This window comes from Bubalus bubalis, chromosome 21 (genome assembly GCF_019923935.1).
Source record: "Bubalus bubalis isolate 160015118507 breed Murrah chromosome 21, NDDB_SH_1, whole genome shotgun sequence".
NCBI classification, from domain to species: Eukaryota; Metazoa; Chordata; class Mammalia; order Artiodactyla; family Bovidae; genus Bubalus; species Bubalus bubalis.
Genome location: NC_059177.1, coordinates 16736298 through 16753493, shown reverse-complemented (window position 1 = coordinate 16753493; position 17196 = coordinate 16736298). Strand labels below are relative to the sequence as shown.

At 37.5% G+C, this 17196-nt stretch overlaps 1 protein-coding gene across 3 annotated transcripts in view; it reads left to right on the top strand.

The window, feature by feature from the left end:
• The first annotated feature begins 8 nt into the window (after positions 1-8).
• The window catches only part of FANCD2 (FA complementation group D2), a 50650-nt gene continuing 33462 nt past the window's right edge, over positions 9-17196 (top strand). For all 3 annotated transcript variants that reach the window (XM_044933589.2, XM_025272561.3, XM_025272560.3), the window contains exons 1-15: positions 9-247; positions 1617-1707; positions 3340-3480; positions 4011-4078; positions 4247-4350; positions 4740-4800; positions 5632-5684; positions 8174-8252; positions 9302-9426; positions 10451-10538; positions 11075-11179; positions 11680-11780; positions 12167-12275; positions 12468-12503; positions 15971-16114. In XM_044933589.2, coding sequence (XP_044789524.2) covers positions 1644-1707; positions 3340-3480; positions 4011-4078; positions 4247-4350; positions 4740-4800; positions 5632-5684; positions 8174-8252; positions 9302-9426; positions 10451-10538; positions 11075-11179; positions 11680-11780; positions 12167-12275; positions 12468-12503; positions 15971-16114 — 1278 coding nt within the window. In that variant the 5' untranslated portion in view covers positions 9-247; positions 1617-1643. The remainder of the gene's footprint in view (positions 248-1616; positions 1708-3339; positions 3481-4010; positions 4079-4246; positions 4351-4739; positions 4801-5631; positions 5685-8173; positions 8253-9301; positions 9427-10450; positions 10539-11074; positions 11180-11679; positions 11781-12166; positions 12276-12467; positions 12504-15970; positions 16115-17196) is intronic.

Sequence of the window (17196 nt, the reverse complement as noted above, 5' to 3'; positions counted from 1 at the left end):
CGTTTCACGTCACGGCGAGGGCGCGCTGCAGTGGCGTCAGTGTGGCGTCGTACCGGCGGGAAAGTCGAAGAGGCGGGTCGGCGACGCCTTCTCCGCCGATGACTGGGGCAGCGGTCGTTGTCTCTCGAGGCTTCGCGAACTTACGGCCTGGTTTCTCGGTCCCAACAGAGCCTGGCCTTTCCCTCTGAGCCTCCGTGCCCTCAACCTCAGCTTCTGCAGCTATCTAGTCGCGGGATAATACCTCCAGGTACCTTCCTGCGTCGTTAAAAAGACGAAATGAGGAGAGACTTGACCCCCATCCCCGCCACCCGCCCCTCCCCGGAGGACCTAGTCCAGACAGCCCTCCGGGTTTCCCCGGGTTTGAGGCTGCTGGACGGGTTAGCAGGTGTTAAGGGCGTGTTCCCTGAAGTCCAGAGGCCATGACTTGCCTTAGTTTTTCCTTCTGTAGAATGGTTGATAATGCTTATAAATGTAAACGAGGCAAAGGATAAAAAAAAAAAAAAAAGCTTAGCATGACGCTTGGTAAGTAGTAAATGGTAAGTATTGTTGGAAGCCACTATTATGGGTGGTAGTTAAGAGGCAGGTAGATCCTGGAGCCGGATTGCTAAATTGGATCCCAGCTCTGCCACTGAATGTGAGAATAATGGTGTGTATGTGTGTGTGCAGGCGCTCATGTGCGCCCGTGCGCTCAGTGGGTCAGTCATGCCCCACTCTGCAACTGCGTGGACTGTGGCCCGCCGGGCTCCTCTGTTCATGGAATTTTCCAGGCAGAAATACTGGAGTGGTTTGCCATTTCCTACTGCAGGGGATCTTCCCGATCAGGGATTGAACTCAGGTGTCTTGAGAGTAATGGTACCTACCTCAAAAAGTTTTGTGAGAAATAAACGAAGTATTACATATAAAAGACTTAGTAGTTTTTGTTAGATATTAATATTTAACTTCCTGCCTGCCATTCTCATTTAGCGAATATTCTCAGAATTTTTTTTCTTTAATGCTAGGTACCATGCTGGGCCCTAGGGATACCTGAGATAAACAACACTGGATTCTTGCTCTCAAGGAGCCCCTCAGTCTAGTGTGTTCTAAGGTTTCTTACATATACTCTGGAGCAGGAAAGCTGGAGGAGTAATCTCCTTTGGGGATAGGAGTCCAGTTTTCAAGGAAGAAGACATTTGATTGAGACTTTAAGGAGATGGAGTAATTTCCAGGCAGATAACAGCATTTCAGTTGGAGCAGGAATCATTTTTGGTTCACAAATGTAACCCCAACAACTAGCCCAGTCCTCAACATTGGAGTTTTGGATTAATGAGTTAAAGGAATAGTAGATTGCGGCTAAAGGGTGAAGGATCTTCAATGTCAGAGAACTATGGGTTTTATTCTTCAGCAAGAGAAAAGCGATCTGGCTAAAGAGGCAACTAGGTAAACAAGTCGTGAAAGTAAGCAAGTATTGACCAGAAAGGAGTTGAAATTTTCTCAAGATCTGGCTTTAGATAGCATTTTGTGACGTCTTTGGTTTTGGATAGAGCATTAATTGTTTTCTTTGAGCTAATATTTTTAACTTCTCAGAATTTATCTAGCTTCTACAGAGTAACTTATGTTCTCTGATTTGTTCTGCAAAGTAATTTAACTGAAGAAGACTGGTCAGAATGATTTCCAAAAGAAAACTATCAGTGTCAGAGAATAAAGAGAGCCTGACAGAAGATGCCTCTGGTAAGTGTCTAATCATTTGTTGCTTTATTTTTTGTAGCAAATGTGTGAGGCACTAAAAGGGATATAAAGTTCCTCCTTTCAAGTGTTGGAGTCATCAAGGCTTAATAGATAGGACACACACAGTCCAGTGTCAAGAGATTTGGAATTTCTACCTCTAATTGCATGTATGACTTTGGACATGCCTATAGTCTGTGAGCTTCAGTCTCCACATAAGTGGAATCTACAGACGCAAGAACTTATCTATCGTACGTCCTTCAGGTGCTGGGACACAAAGATAACTACATAGTCCGTGCTTAGTCGTCAGTCGTGTCCAACTGTTTGCAGCCCCATGGACTGCAACCCACCAGGCTCCTCTGTCCTTGGGGATTCTCCAGGCAAGAATACTGGAATGAGTTGTCATGCCCTCCAGGGGGTCTTCCCAAGTCAGGGATTGAACCCAGGTCTCCCGCATTGCAGGTGGATTCTGTACCAACTGAGCCACCAGGGAAGCCCCAAACAGTTGTTGTGTTAGTCGCTCAGTTGTGTCCGATTCATCGGGACCCTCATGGACTGTAGCCCACCAGGCTCCTCTGGTCTATGGAGTTCTCCAGGCAAGAATACTGGAGTGTGTAGCCATTCTGTTCTCCAGGGGATCTTCCTGACCCAGGGATTAAACCTGGGTCTCCTGTGTTGCAGGCAGCTTCTTTACCATCTGAGCCACCAGGGAAGCCCCTAACCCTTTAAAAATCTTATGGTCATCTTTCCTCCCTTAAAAAAATTTATGATCTCGATAAATGCTGTGATGATGATATAGAAAGGAATAGCATCATATCAAAGCAAACATGCCAGAGGCAAAGAAAGAGGACAGACTCTGTCTATAATGAGAATGCAACTGACAGAGGCCCTAAGTATTCCTATGAGAAGTGGTTGATAGTCTTTTTTTTATTATACTCATCTACTCTATTAAGGCAATTCTAACATTGCTTCATTAAGGGAGAAGAGTAGATAATCATACTGAACCTCAGGTACCTTTTTGTTTATGTTTGCTTATTTTTTTAAATTACTTCTCATGGATTGAAAGCCTTGGGATAAAATCAGTCTGGACTTTGTACTCAAAGATAAGACGTAGGCGAATCTATCACATTCTTCCACCTCTGCATCCTGATCATTGGTTCTCAAGCTTCGGTGCGAGTAAGGATTATTACCTGCAGAATATGAATTATTAAAAATTTAGATTCCCAGGCTCTAGCCTTGAAATTTTGATTTTGTACGTCTGGGATGTGACCTAAGAATATGCTTCCAATAAGCTTCTCAGTGATTCTAATGCAGTGGTTTGTAGAGTACATGAGAGACCCTGGCTGCTTTAGAATTTGGGTGGAAAACATTTCTATGGTTATTCTTGTTAGAGGTGGCATATTTTGAATTCTTCAAAAGAAAACTCAATAGGTGAAAATAATTCTGTTTGTTAATTGTTTTGTTTGTCTGCAAGCCATTATTGCTGACCCTTGTTAGAGATAAAATTTCACTGCAGCATCAGTTCCAGTATAGTCTCTCAGGAACCCATCAACTATCCTAGGGTTATTGTTCTAGGGTTTACATTTTAAGCTTTGCTCTACTCTTTGTCGCATTCTTGAAATTTTTTTCAATTTTCAGAAGCCAGGAAGCAACCACTTTCCAAAAAGACAAAGAAATCTCATGTTCACAATGAAGTTGAAGAAAATGACAATATCTTTGTCAAGTTTCTTAAGGCATCAGGAATTACTCTTAAAACAGGAGAGAGTCAGAACCAACTAGGTAATGTTTTAATGAAAATCTTTTCTTTGGGTATAGTAAAAGGGCTCAGAACTGAATAATGGATTTTCTAGAGAGGCAGTGAAGATTAGAAATGGGAGCACCATCTGTCTGGAGACAAGGATGAAACTGAAATTACATTTTAGTTAATGCATGTTAAGTTAAGTATGTCTAATTCTTTTTTTTTTTTTAAGAATGCTATATATAGTATTACTTTGTTTTTTTGTGAAAAAATAAATACCCAGAGAGTATTTATCCGGGTCAGAATTAATTTCAGAGGAAAATTTATAAATAAAGCCACATAAGGCCCTACGTTGGGAGCATAGATTATCCCATTCAGTTAAGGGTATGGCATCTTTTTAAAATACTTAGTAGCTATCCTTTACTAATGCTAATTCTGTTCTGCTGTGAGTTTATTAGGTTGGGAATACCTTTATTGGTTTCATCAGACAGGAACCTAGGTCTTAGGAAAGGGAGACAATAGTCAGGAGTGTTCAAGACACTGGGGACCAACTCGTCTTCTTTTCTTATAGCTGTGGATCAAATCGTTTTCCAAAAGAAACTCTTTCAGACTCTGAGGAAACATCCTTCTTATCCCACAGTATGTATTTTCTCCCTAGTACTGTTTTTTTTTTTTTTGCCAGCAGTACTCTTCAGTTGGGAATTTAAAGTCACTGGCATAAAGTTGAATGTGCTAGAATGATTTTATTAACCCACAGCAACTGTTAAACTAAAATTTTTACTCTTGTTTTCTTTGAATGTTACCAAGATAATAGAAGAGTTCGTCAGTGGCCTGGAGTCTTACATTGAGGACCAGGACAGTTTCAGGAACTGCCTTTTGTCTTGTGAACGTGTGCAGCATGAGGAAACCAGGTGTGGAGATGAGTTGTCGAGTCTTGCTGAAATTTTACACCAGTTGGATTGGGGGGTGTGGGGAGGTTGGATAGAATGCAGGTTTTTTTGGAATTTTGCTTTTGATTCATAGCTCTCTTTTTCTCAGAGTTTTAGCCTAACCTTTAAATTATTAAGTTCAGGATACTAAGAATCCAGAATGTTTTTTAAAATGTATCTCACCTCTGTTGGTGAAAATTTCAACTCTTTACCTCTCTGTGACTTAAGAGCTGTCTTCTCATGTGCTGTATTTCTTCTCTAACAGGATAGTTTCTCCTAAAAAATTACATATTTAACCAATTTTATGGACAAAGGATAATAAAAACAGTAACACAAAACAGAAAACAAATTTCTCTCTTTTTTTTTAACAGCACAGGCACATCTTACTGTAAGAGCCTCATTAAATTGCTTCTGGGGATTGACATATTACAGGTGAGCCTGTGCCACTTTTTGTGTGAACATCTCATGGATGTGATTTGTGGTGTATGCCCAAGTATAAATGGCTGGAGCACAGGGTAGAGCAGGGGTAATAGAAGCATTTGAGTTTGTAGCAGTTTCCCACAGCCCTGTTGCTGAGATGAATCTGGAGAGCAATATCTGTGGTTTGGACTGAGCTGATTAGCCTGTTATATCCTGAAGTCTCGTTTGTCCGGTCAGCCTCTGCTTCCTGTTTTGTAAAGCTTCATGCTATGTGGTCTCTATACCACGTATGTCTCTGCTATATTCACAGCTGCATCATCTCCCATTTAGCTTTGTATTTGCTTATTAACTAGATTTTGCCATTTTCCTTCTCTTTGTCTCTCTATTTAGTAGACACTGTCTCCCACTGTTAATCTTAGCATTCTCTTTTCCTTTTCATTGGAAATCTTGAATATCACTTAGTTTACTTAAATCTATAAGAACTCTCTTGTTCCCCTGAAGAGAAATCTTTCTTGCAAACTATTTGATAATCTGTTAAAATTTGCATGTCATGGGTTAACAGTTCTCATAATTAATCATACTATTGATTATCTGATTATTTTAGTGTTGCCTTGATAGTTATTTTGCAATTTTTCAGAGGGTGGGTTATTGACAGATTTTTGTATTCCAACAGGTTCTGTTCAAAATATAGGCAGCATTCATGTGGACATTCTTAAAAATGAGCATTTCAGTTATAGCAGGTTTTTGCCTCCAAGAATCTTGATGGAGAGAATTACCGCTAGTTGTACATTTCTTTTGTACATTTCGAGACCATCTCCTAACTCCCTATGTCTTCTTTTTTAGCCTGCCATTATCAAAGTCTTATTTGAAAAGTTGCCAGAATTTCTTTTTGAAAAGTAAGTGAAATTATACATCCTGGTGTACTTATGTTTCTCTGAAAAGATTGCTCTGAAACATCATTGGTACCTCTGAAGATCATATTTATCATGACTCCAGATTTTTAAGTAACTACTCAAGTTTAACTATGGTGACTTTTTTGAAATTTTAGTAGCATGTCTTATTATTCCTAGAAGAATGCACGATAAACTGGTGGTAGTGATTGTTTCCAAGGAGGGGAGCCAGTTGGCTGGAGTCAGATATTGTTTGAATACTGTTCTTTACCTTTTCAGTTCTATACTGTACGTGTGCTGCCATTTTTTAGAAATGTACTTTAATGGTTAAGATTCCAGGCTTTCACTATCAGGGACCCAGGTTTGATCCCTGTATGGGGACTAATATCCTGCAAGCCATGTGACATGGCCAAAAAAGAAAAACAAACACAGTTTGTTTGTTTTATTAAAAAAAATAAGTTAGGAAAAAAGAGCAGCCTAATAGAAAAGTAGATAAAGATCATGAATAGATAATTCACAGAGAAGAAATATAAGAGCATTAAATGTTTTTTTAATGCTCAAGTTCATTAATAATCAAAGGCAACAATTTCAAATAATATTTTTTACTCTCAAAGAATCTCCGTTGTTGAGTGTAATTAACAAGCCAGTTCATACATCACTGGTAAACATATATAAAGCATTGTAATCACTCTGAAGATCAGGAGGTTGTGTGTATCATAATCTTAGATTTTGCTTTATGTTCCGCTGTACATCCTAATTTATCCTAAGGTAATAGCTCTGAATGAAAACAGTAATGAATATTATTGCTGTTTAAAATAAAAATTGTAAACAGATTTTTAAGTATAAGGGATTGGTTAAGTAAATTAGTATAGGGATATCATGTGGATATTAAAAATTGTAAAAAGGATTATATAATACCATTTAATTAAAAAAATTCAGGTTGCAAGTCATATTTACAGTTCACTCAATATTTTGTTAACAAAAATTCATACATATACATTTACATAGACATATGTATGTCAGTGATGGACATCTCTGGATGAGAGGATTTGGGTCATTTTAATTTTCTCCTTTTTAAAATGTGCCTTTTCAGTGTCTTATATGTAATAATAGTAAACTTGAAGGTTTATCTTTAAAAATTCATGCTTTGCCTAAATGGATTGCACTAGATGATTTGTGTCCTGGCTAGTCTTTTTTAGTAGTTAAACTTGACTATTATAAACAAAGATTGAAAGTGTTGTCAAGAAGAGGAGCTGGAGGTAATCCAAAACTTAGACATAGGAGGCTGGGAAGAAGGCAAAGACTGTCATCTTAGGGGAAATAGTACTAAGTCAACTTTTTTTCATCCATATATAGATGGTTTTTAATACTTTCACAGACATAATCTCATCTGACCTAGTAGAAACCATTTTTTACTATACCAGTAAAAAATATTCTGCTGTTTCAGTACTTACCACATCTAGGTAATTAGTTTTTACCTTTTAAAAATAATTTCTCTTACCCAATTTATTAATAATCTTTATTTTAAAAATTGTTTATGTATTTTAACAGATACTCTCCGGACCTTTCTTCCCCTCTCAACCCTCCCCAGATATAGTCATTAACAGTTCAGTGCATCTTCTTCCAGACATCTTTCTCAATATATATGCATATGTCCTATGTTTTTTTTGTGTCATCTGTGTGTCTAGCACAGCGTGCAACCTGTGGTTAATGTTTCATTTCAGTTCAGTCGCTCAGTCGTGTCCGACTCTTTGCGATCCCATGAATCACAGCACGCCTGTCCATCACCAACTCCCAGAGTTCACTCAAACTCAAGTTCATCGAGTTGGTGATGCCATCCAGCCATCTCATCCTCTGTCATCCCCTTCTCCTCCTGCCCCCAATCCCTCCCAGCATCAGAGTCTTTTCCAATGAGTCAACTCTTCGCATGAGGTGGTTACAGTGCTGGAGTTTCAGCTTTAGCATCATTCCTTCCAAAGATATCCCAGGGCTGATCTCCTTCAGAATGGACTGGTTGGATCTCCTTGCAGTCCAAGGGACTCTCAAGAGTCTTCCCCAACACCACAGTTCAAAAGCATCAATTCTTTGGCGCTCAGCTTTCTTCACAGTTCAACTCTCACATCCATACATGACCACAGGAAAAACCATAGCCTTCACTAGACGGACCTTTGTTGGCAAAGTAATGTCTCTGCTTTTGAATATGCTATCTAGTTTGGTCATAACTTTCCTTCCAAGGAGTAAGCGTCTTTTAATTTCATGGCTGCAGTCACCATCTGCAGTGATTTTGGAGCCCCAAAAAATAAAGTCTGGCACTGTTTCCCCATCTATTTCCCATGAAGTGATATGACCAGATGCCATGATCTTCGTTTTCTGAATGTTGAACTTTAAGCCAATGTTAATTGAATGGCTGAGATGTTATATGCAGTATTAATGTTTGCTGCTGTGTAGGTCAGACAGGCTACGTTCCTGATTTTTCATCCACTCTAACATTTCAGAGTGAACAGTGATGGAATCAGCATGCCTCGACTCATCATCAGTCAGCTAAAGTGGCTGGACCGAGTTGTGGATAGTAAGGTAGGCTTGGGTACTTTTTTGGTCTCTTGTCTTTAGAGAGTGTTTTCTGCACTTAACACCAAACCTTTGGAATTTGCAGGGTTTTTTGCCTTTCTAGACAGGAAATTCATATTCTATCCATTAGCTTTTTTAGCTTTCGTAGTTTGAAAGTCATGGTTATTTCATCCTTTAAATGTCTTCAAAAAAACAGAAATATATCTCACTGTGATGGAAGTGAAGAGTCTTGTCCAACGCTTTGCAACCCCATGGATAGTCCATGGAATTCTCCAGGCCAGAATACTGGAGTGGGTAGCCTTTACTTTCTCCAAGGGATCTTCCCAACCCAGGGATCAAACCCAGGTCTCCTGCATTGCAGGCAGGTTCTTTACCAGCTTAGGCACTAGGGAAGCCCATAACTGTGGTGACTGGATGTGATTTATTGAATTAATTATTTGGAAGGAATTCACGAATTTCTCAAAATACGGAGATTATTATGTTTTATTTCTCAAAAAAAGTGAGATCTGAAACCATCCTACTTCAGTGCAGATGTGTTGATTTAATTATATATTGAGGAAAATTTCTTTGGGAGTTTTGTTATTAAGTACCTTGGTAAAGATGAATCTGTTTTGAGCCTTTTGCTTATTCTTTAGAGTTCTTAAAATCATTCTACTAAGTTTTGTCACATTCAAAGGCTAAATCTTTATTTGGAAGAACATGAGTTTTGGAGTCTCATCTGGGCTGGAATTTTGGTTCTGGCACTTATTAATTGTGTATCCTTGAGCAACAGATTCCTACCTTTTAAAAAAGGAAATAGAGATGTAAATATTAAGTGAAATAAAGATATTAGATAATATGCCATCCAGCCTACTTTTTTTTATTAATATAGATACCATCTCATTTATGAAAAATCTCTAGGTGATTTACTTCTGATTTTAGATTTTGAGCTTGGATGTATGTGTAGTTGTCATATTGTACACAAAATAATTCCAGCTCTATATTTTGAGAGTAGGAAGTCTTTCTCTATTGTGGATACTGTGTTACAATTCTTATAATAGTGTCCTCCACTGCAGGATCTTACCACCAAGATCATGCAGCTGATCAGTGTTGCTCCGCTGTGCCTACAACATGACTTTGTCATCAGCCTACCTGAGATCCTAGGGGATTCCCAGCATGCTGATGTGGGGAAAGAGCTCAGGTGGGTAAGCACCTTGTTGCCAGCTTGAGCAAGCCTTCACTCTGGGAGCCTATTGCTGCAGTATAAAAAGAGTAATAATACTGTGTTTCTGTATAAAAGAGAATGATACTTGTCTTACTGGGATATTGAATGTGGCTTGTTTTTCTAATAATATATATTTAAGTAGGTGTATGTATCTCTTGTGAATATGAAGTCTGGCTTAGGATTAGGTATATAAATTTGATCTGTGGAGATGTAAACTTTCCTTTATTAGCATTTTTTTGTTTTGTCAGCATTTCCTGTACCCACAGGTGTCCTCAATCATGACTGCACATCCAGATGGTTTGTGGAACCTATTAAACATCAACGTTCTTTGGTCCCTAAACGATTAATTCTAATGCACATTGTTGTGTCAGATCCATTGCTTTCTGACATTTATGTGAAAAATTCTAATTGACAGAGCAGTAACAAAGAAGGGGTAATGCAACTGTGTATTTATCCTAGAAGTAATTAAAAACTTCAATTTGTAATACCTCCTTTTTTGTAGTTATCTGTAAAGCTATCTCCGAAAAGGTCTAGAGATTTCTTGCCTTTGTCCTTTTGGGCAGACTGCTCCTTCTGTGTATAGCCCTATACCCCTCCCTTTGCCTGCCTGTCCTTTTGTATAACTTTCTCTTAGAATCCATTGCTGTCCTTCTCTACTCTATGCTACTGTAGCACCCTGCACATATAGGTATCATATTTATCCCACTTCATTGAAATTGTGGCTTTTCTTTTTCCTTTTCTGAGGAAGGATATGGACCAAATCTCAACAGTGGTTTCCTCTGAGTAGAGGGTGTGATGAGATAGGGTTTCTTGTTGTTTGAATTTTTCAAAATGTGCATATATTTTTTTTTTACTCAAGAGAATTTTAATGAAACATACTACAAATAGAATTTAATGGGAGCTAAGTGTATCCTCTCTTCCCATCCTTGGATGATTTTCCCAAGTCATTACTTGTTCAATTCTGTTAAAAGTTGCATAATTTCTTTTCCACTGTTCACAGCGACCTTCTAACAGAGAATACTCTGCTCACCGTCCCGATCCTGGATGTCCTTTCTAGCCTCCAACTTGAGTCAAAGCTCCTGAGTAAGGTACGGAGGACTCTGCTCTCCAGAAACAGAACTAGTCTTCTCACCTCCCAGAACTGATGTCAGTCATTCATTGCCCTGGACCAATTGTATATAATGAAAAGTTCATTTTGAAACAGTGCTGAATGACACCTATTCTTTTTTTGTGTGTGTGTGTGAATTTTATGTGCTATACTGTGATAGATGAACTGTTTGTTTTTAAGCCGTAAATTTTAGTGGAAATTTTCTGTGTTGTCTGCATATTTACAAACTGTTCCCATAGGAATAACAAATTTTTATGGCTTTCTGTAGCCAGTGGAAAATTCAGGCTCCAAAATGTAAGATAATAACTTTGATATTTATCGCTTCTCTGTTTTTGAAGAAGCCGTAGCATTAACAATTGAGAGCTGGTAATTTGGAAAAAAGTAAAATGTGTTTTTCTTCTGAAAGTGCAAGTGAGAAGCTGAGAGAAATAATTTTTCTAATTTTACCTAATGAGTCGTTACTAGATTGTGATATTAACATGGAAATATGTAAGATTTTGTGTTTTTTGTGTTTAGGTCCGCCAGTTAGTGATGGGTAAGCTGTCATCTGTCAGTTTGGACGACCTACCTGTGATCATCAAATTCATTCTTCATTCCATAACCCCCACAGATGCACTTGAGGTACTCTGCTGTTTCCCAACAAACACTAGGGTATTAGATCCTGGACAGTACAGAGAATAGTTGTGGTGCTCTTGTGAAACTCAGCAGTGTAAGAAGCCTAACCTAGAGGAAAATATATCAAGATAAATTGTTTAAAAGGTTCTGATTCCTCTTCTCTGTCCTGAAACTAATTGATAATGCTAATTAGTCCAGATAGTATTCAGGGGAGAGAATGGATCTACTAGTCAGACTTATTGTTCTATATTAGCTGCTATAGGTTATATTTGCTATTTCAGTGTAATGCCTCAAGGAATTCTGGAATTTTAAGGAACATGACGTACTGTAGTTGCATTAGTTATTTTCATCCACTGTCTCTTTCAAACTGCATTGTTTAATAATTCATTTAATAATTCTTCCTCAGTCTTTGAGGAGAATGTTACGATTCTTCTGTTGGAAAAATAGATTGTGCCTAGCTGCTGGAAATGATGAGAACACACAGCTAACACGTTTATTTGCTGTAGGTAATTTCTGAGCTTCGAGAGAAGTTGGATCTGCAGCACTGTATTTTGCCCTCACAGTTCCAGGTTTCTCTAAGCAGGTTGAGAAATAAAGGACAAACAAGGTATAAACTCATGGACAGTTACCACCCTTTTTCTCACATGAGCAAGGAAAGTTTTCTGACATTTATTGTGGAGCCAGGACAGAAGGTCTTAATATTTACAACTACAAATTATGTAGTAATATCATAATAATGTATTACTATTATTTTTCAAATAATATTTATATGTATAAGTATGTATATGTACATGAGTGAGTGAGTGCGTGTGTGTGTGTGTGTATTCCCTTTGCTATTCACATCAATCCCTGATAGACTGCAATAAATTTTTATTAGCTATTTTACACATGAAGTTGTGAATAGTTTTAAGGCACATGCCTAGTAAGCAGGAATCTAGATCTTACAGGTCCTTCTCTGGTAAGAAGGATTTCCTTTCCCTCTGCCACTTGTAGTTTTTCAGGAAATCAAGAAAATAGCAGTCAAGACTGTGTTACTCTTCTCTTCGATGTAATAAAGTCAGCTATTAGATACGAGAAAATCATTTCAGAAGCCTGGATTAAGGTGAGTGAGATCTTTGAACATTGAGGAAGAAGTGGCTGGCAGTCAGTCATGGATATATAAGTAAAGGTGGTTGAAATAAAAGTCTTGAAAGTCAATCAAGTAGAAATAATAGATGATGGTTTGCCAGATGAGCAGATTGGTTCAAACGTGTTCTTATGTGTTGTAATATTTTTGTGACCCTTGTTTTTCCAGGCAATTGAAAGGACCCCCTCGGAGGCTGAACACAAGGTAATGTTCCTCTTCTATGAATGTTAAATATTGTAGATGTAAAATTAGTGATATTGCCTGGCTTTCCTCCCTGCTATTTGGCCTGGCATCTTCCAGTCATCCTTTTGTAGCTGCTCTGCTACTGCTGCTGCTAAGTCACTTCAGTCGTGTCCGACTCTGTGTGACCCCATAGACGGCAGCCCACCAGGCTCCCCCGTCCCTGGGATTCTCCAGGCAAGAACACTGGAGTGGGTTGCCATTTCCTTCTCCAGTGCCTGAAAGTGAAAAGTGAAAGTGAAGTCGCTCAGTCGTATCCGACTCTTAGCGACCCCATGGACTGTAGCCCATCAGGCTCCTCCATCCATCGGATAGGAAGATAATTTTGAAAGGATGGCTTGCCAGATGGTCTTTATTCTGGCAATACAATGAAATAAAATATCCACAAGGGGAAATAGTAATATTCCAGACAGTCACAGTGAACTGCAGTCAAAGAAGCTCCCATGGGGAGATGAGCATTGGAGTCACCTGGGTCATGAGTCAGGTGTTTAGGTCCCTCTGTCTGATTGCCCTTCCTCCAATTTCACATGGAATTGTCACGATAATAACATTTCATGTTTTACTTTCTTTTACCTGATGAGTGAATCAAACAGTCCATCTGTTACCGGGGTCATGATACTGAGTCTGTCTTAACTCTGGAAATGCTTTCTTCAGTCAAGAAGCCAGATGATTGAGTTCCTTATGTGCTGATTGGTTCCGTTTAAGGATATTCTTTAGTTGAAATCTCTTGTTTTTGGGGGGTTTTGTTAGTTGAATTATTCAGTTGTTGGATGACTATTTTAAAAGCTGTTGTGATATTGAATAAAATAATGAAAAACTCATTTTTTTGTGGTGGCAGGATAGGAGGGTGATCAAAATATCCAAGACAACTATTATTGCATAACCCTTGGCTTCCTGCATAGCTATTTTTACTGCTTTCTATTCATTGTATAAATATAATTTTGTGTTCTGACTTTCTTAACATTGTGTCATAAATGTTTTATGTGCTTCTGCATTGTCTATTTTCATTTTTAATAGCTGTATTTTCTGCTATAATCCATTCCTAATTTTGGTGTCTGAGTTGGGCCATCAGTGAAAGGATGTCCCAAGTAATTTGTTGTTTTTTGTTTTTATTAATTAGAGCATCTAACAATATATGTTAATGTTAATTGAGATAAAATTGATAAACTGATAATATTATATTAGACATACAATGCAAGGATTTGTTATTTGTATAAGTCATTTGCAAAATGATCACTACAGTAGTCATTAATGTCCATCACCGTACACTGCTAGTACAAGTTTTTTTATTTGTGGTAAGAACTTGCAAGATCTACTCTCTTAGCAGCTTTCAGATGTGTGATACAGTATCAGTAACTATATTCACCATGCTGTACATTACATCCCTGTGACTTACTGATTTTATAATTGAAATTTGTACCTTTACTCATTTTACCAATTCCTTCCCATCACCTCTGGCAACCACCAATCTATTCTGTGTATCTGTAAATTCATTTTTGTTTTATTTTTTAGATTCCACATATAATTGAGATCATACAGTATTTGTCTTTCTCTGTCTGATGTATTTCAGAATGATACCCTCAGGGATCATCCATGTTGTTGCAGATAGCAGGATTTCATTCTTTTTTGTAGCTGAATAATAGTCTCTCTCTGTGTGTATCACAGTGGACTCTTGAGTTGTTTCCATGTCTCAGTTATTGTAAATAATGCTCTAATGAACATGGAGGTACACATATCTTTGCAAATTAGTGTTTGTTTTCTTCGAATGCATAATCAGAAGTGGGATTGCTGGATCTGTAGTAGTTCTATTTTTATTTTTATGAGGCCCCTCCACACTGTTCTCCATAGTGGTTGTATCAATTTACATTCCCACCAACAGTGCACAAGGGTTCCCTTTGCTGTCCCTCCTTTATTATTTTTGTCTTACATTTGTTATTCTTTGTCCTTTTGATTATAGCCATTTTAACAGATGTGAAGTGATGCTTCATTGTGGTTTTGATTTGCCTTTCCCTGATGATTAGTGATGTTTTACATCTTTTTATGTTGGCTGGCTGGCTGTATGTCTTTGGAAGAATGACTGTTCAGATTCTCTGACCATCTTTTAATTGGATTGTATTTTTGCTGTTGAGTTGTGCAAGTTCCTAGTAGTTTGTTCTTTTCTTTTTTGTCCTGCTTGGCTTTTTAAACTCTCCCTCTCTTTTTTTTTTTTTAAATTAAACATAGGTAATACAAGCTAATTGGGGAGGGAGAAACATCACAAGTATCTAAATATCTGTAAAATAAAGTTTACCTCCAATCTCTGTACCACTCTTCTGGATTATCGTTCTGCCAGATTTTTTTTTTAATTTTATTTTTAAACTTTACAATATTGTATTGGTTTTGCCAAATATCGAAATGAATCCGCCACAGGTATACATGTGTTCCCCATCCTGAGCCCTCCTCCCTCCTCCCTCCCCATACCATCCCTCTGGGTCATCCCAGTGCATTCACATCCCAGTTGTATATGTGTGCAAGCACAAGCATGCTCACTCTTATATTTACGCATATTTGTACTTGTATATTGTTTTTATACAAATGGAGTCTTACTGTGATTATTGCAGATTGCTTTTCTTTTGCTTCACAATATATTGTGAATGTCCTTGTCAAAAAATATAGTATATCTCATTTTTAAAGGCCACATAATATGTTGAAAATGACCATCATAATTTATATAACCATGTTCAGATTGACATTTTCAGTCTCTGTAACTTTTCACAAAGTAATTTTCCTAATAATAATGAAAATACATACTGAATTTGGCAAGTGATTTTTTTCTTTAATAAATGTGAAGCTATTCAAAGTTGTTTCTGTAATAATACTACTTTTACTTGTATTCCAATATTTTAAAAATAATTTTTAATTTATTTATTTTTGGCTATACTGGCTTTTCATTGCTCCACATGCTTTTCTCTAGTTGCAGCGAGTGGAGGCTACTCTCTAATTGCCCTGCTCAAGCTTCTTATTGCAGTGGTTTCTCTTGTTGCAGAGCATGGACTCTTGGGCTTTTAGGGTTCAGTAGTCATGGCTCTGGGACCCTAAAGCACAGGCTAAATAGTTGTGGCACATGGGTTTAGTTGCTCTGTGGCATATGAGATCTTCCCTCATCAGGAATTGAACCTGTGTCTTTGCATTGGCATGCAGATTCTTCACTACTAAGCCACCAGGGAAGCCCTTCAATATTTTCTTAAAGGATACCAGTGGTTAATAGTTGTGACACTTCATTTCTCTGAAAAATCTAGGTTTTGTGAAACTGTAGGTACTCCCATGGGATTATGTTGAGCAAATGAGTAGTGTTTGTCTTAATGGAAAAAGTTGAGAGCTGCTGTTTTGTTGTAGTAAATGTACTGATTTAATAAACTGTTTTCCTGTTGGTGCATATTTATTGACAACAGATTTTTGACCTGGCAATGCTTCTCATCATCTATAGCACCAACACTCAGACAAAGAAGTACATTGAGAGGGTGCTAAGAAATAAGATTCGATCAGGCTGCTTTGAAGAAGATCTGCTACAGGGTACATTCTATATTCATAACTTGGTAAGTGTCAGAGAAATCGGGCAGCATTAGTCTGAAAGTTACAGAGGTTGTTTTAACCTTTCCTACCGTGTGTGGAAATCATGACACCGCCACCTTTGCTGGGTAATAATGTTTTACAGGGAGCTTAGTATATTTCAGAACATAGTGGGATTATTACCACCTTGATTGTGACATTATAAATATTAATAAAATCAAACTAAGATTGGTTTTCATCTTTTTAGCAAAAAAAGCACAAAATTGGTTCAACAATTCCTTGAACACTAGACTCAACCCCTGTATTCTTCTTTTATAGGAAATATTGTAATTCACATCTTCTATAATTTCATTTTGACCTAAAATGTTGAACTTCACATCTCCCTTAGAAATTATCATATTAGTTTCAACCCATTGTTCAAGTCCATTGAGACTTTTGAATCTTAATTTTATATATTAATCATTTTAATTGTCTAGCTCTCTGTGATCTGTAACTTTTGACAAACTTGCCTTCTGTATCCTGTTATAAGTAGTTTCTAAAAACCCTTGAGTATAACATTATCAGAGGAATGCTAGTAGAGACATAATTTTATATCTTTTGAATTATTACTATTTTAGCCATTCAGCATATGACCCTTAGGTGATCATTCTTGTTGAAGTATAAACCATTTGATATGGAATTTTATAATCTAGAAATGGTATTTTCCAGGTGAATATTCAGAATATTAACAGTGTACACCTTCTTAGAAAACTGGGTGAACCAGAGGTTTGGGGCTTAGGAATTAATGAGAATATGTAGTTGAGTCTTAAGACTTGATTATTTAGGAATTTATTTAAAGTTAGTATTATTTTATCTTACAGTCTTTTCTGTGCTTATTTGTGCTCTGATATGTGTTTTGGTCTATAATTTTGCAGAGGGCAGAAACCATATACAATTTTTTATTGCATCTTCCTCAGTAAAGCATTATACCCATTTAAAGAAACTGAACTTAATAACTGGTTATTTATTCTGATTCCATTCATGTCCACCTACGGCCTTCTTGTTAGGACATAATCAGTTCTCTTGATGTACTTTAAAAGAAATCAGTTTAATTAGATTGAACCTTATA